The 1,999-nt window shown below is 57.7% G+C and overlaps 1 protein-coding gene across 1 annotated transcript in view; it reads right to left on the bottom strand.

The window, feature by feature from the left end:
* Positions 1–1,479: 1,479 nt before the first annotated feature.
* Positions 1,480–1,999, bottom strand: part of LOC102040413 (olfactory receptor 5V1-like) — a 1,006-nt gene continuing 486 nt past the window's right edge. Inside the window, 1 exon segment of the mRNA XM_031065140.1 lies at positions 1,480–1,999. This exon segment is cut by the window's right edge and continues 34 nt beyond it. Coding sequence (XP_030921000.1) covers positions 1,480–1,999 — 520 coding nt within the window.

Below are 1,999 nucleotides of genomic sequence, written 5' to 3'. Positions count from 1 at the left end.
CTGCTCAGCGTTTGATCCTGGGAACACCCAGTGCTGTCTGTCTGTCACAGGAAAGGTGCATTGGGATTCAGGTTAAAAATTATCAATTTTAATGTAACTTTTCTGGAGGTTTCTTGTTTGGGTTTCTGGTTGGTTGATTTTGGGGTTTTTGTTTGGAGTGCTGTGGGTGTTTTGTTTCTCTGAGGCAACTTCCCCAGTCTTTTTCCTTGTGTGGTTTCTGCTGTTTCCTGCTGTCCCCTTCCAGGGGCTCCTTAGAAAGGTGTCCACTGGTCAGACTGATGTGTCCAATGACACTGGACTGAGGGTGCTTCAAGGACTTTTTAGAATCCAGAGGGGTGTATAGCGAGGAGGGCTGAGGGGCTCACAGCCTGTCTGGATAGGAGCAACAGCCCAACCCAACAGGCGGGTTACAGAAACGTTTCTTTCCCTGAAGCGTAAAATCAGCATGTGTTGTGCACTAAGAAATGGCAAACTGCTTTCTCTCAACAAGGCTGTGTGCCTCCTACTCCCAGCTCTGACTCTCCAGTGGGTTTCTTTGGGAACAGATTAGATTCTGTTGGGTATCTCTTGGTAACTGAGCTACAGATGAGCGCGTTTGGGTCCAGCCGACGCAGGTTGTGTGACTGCAGGTGTCACCTGCCTGTGTCATCTCCCTTGCCCCAGTGAGCCCGTGCTCCTGGCTCTGCTCATGTGCTTCATGTGCACACCTGCAGATTTGGCTGCTGCCCCCACAGCCACAGAATCATTTGAGCTTGGACCCAGCTGCAGGCCCCCAGCCAGTCCTCAGCCAGCGTCACCCAGAGCCACAGCACACACCACAGCTGCACAGGGAAATTTTTCTGGCCATAAAGCAAAGCATTTCTGGTGAGGAGTTCAGTGCCACCAGCTCTCAGCTCAGTGCCAAGACCTCCGTGTCTGAGTGCAGCACTGAGGCCGTGGGTGGCCTGTGCAAGCCGCTGTGCTTATGTACAGAGTGCTGCAGAGCCTCCCTGGCAGCCTGGGGAAACCCAGCAGACATCAGATTTGAAGCCAAGGCACATGGGGACAGTGGATGGTGGGACAGCCCCTCTTGCCCAGGCCAGGTTTTGCAGTCTAAGGCACTGCCCTTTTTGTGCACAGAGCCTGACTCAAGACCTGGGGCAGTCCTGAGGCAGAGCTCGTGGCTATGCTCAGGGCCAGCACATGTCTGGCTCCACATGAATTTGCCTTTTGCAGAGCTGCCTGGCAGTCGCACAGCTGCAGCACATCCTGTGCCGAGCTCAGCACACGGCATCTGGAAAATAAAGACAGAATCCTGGACCTGTAGCCTTGTTCCTGGCTTTATTTTGCCATTCTGCTCTCAGTGATGCGCAGAGGGTGAAATGAGCGATAGCAGTGTGCCACGTGCTTGGGCTGGGAGCCCCAGGCTCGCTGTGCTGCCGCAGACGTCCCACAGATGGACTTTGCAGTGTTGGCAGCCTGTGGCAGCCCTGGCACTGCTCAGGCGTTGCTGCCTGGGGAGCCTGGTGTGGCACCCACCCGCACGGCCTTCCGCAGGGCCCCCCACACCTCCCGGTTGCGGAGGCTGTAGACGAGGGGGTTCAGCATGGGGATGATGATGCAGTAGAGCACAGAGACCAGCGTGTCGGCTGCCGGGGAGTAGCCCGAGCTGGGCCGGTTGTAGTTCAGGTTGGCTGCCACGAAGTACAGGGTGACCACGATCAGATGTGCGGAGCAGGTGGAGAAGGCCTTGCGCCGGCTGGTGGCCAGCGGCATGCCAAGGACGGTGGCCAGGATGCAAAGGTAGGAGATGACGACGAGCAGGAAGGGACTGAGTCCCACGAAGATGCTGGAGATGTGGAGGGCCAGCTGGTTGGGGCGGGTGTCGCTGCAGGCGGCCCCCAGCAGTGGCGGCACGTCGCAGAAGATGTGCTGGAGCCGGGCAGCCCCGCAGAAGGAGAGCCGGGCCGCCAGGAGCGTGTGCACGGCCGAGTCCAGCAGCCCCCAGCGCCAGCAGCTG

This window comes from Geospiza fortis, unplaced genomic scaffold (genome assembly GCF_000277835.1).
Source record: "Geospiza fortis unplaced genomic scaffold, GeoFor_1.0 scaffold30, whole genome shotgun sequence".
NCBI classification, from domain to species: Eukaryota; Metazoa; Chordata; class Aves; order Passeriformes; family Thraupidae; genus Geospiza; species Geospiza fortis.
Note: the sequence above shows the minus strand (reverse complement) of the source record. Positions and strands in the feature narration are given on the sequence as shown.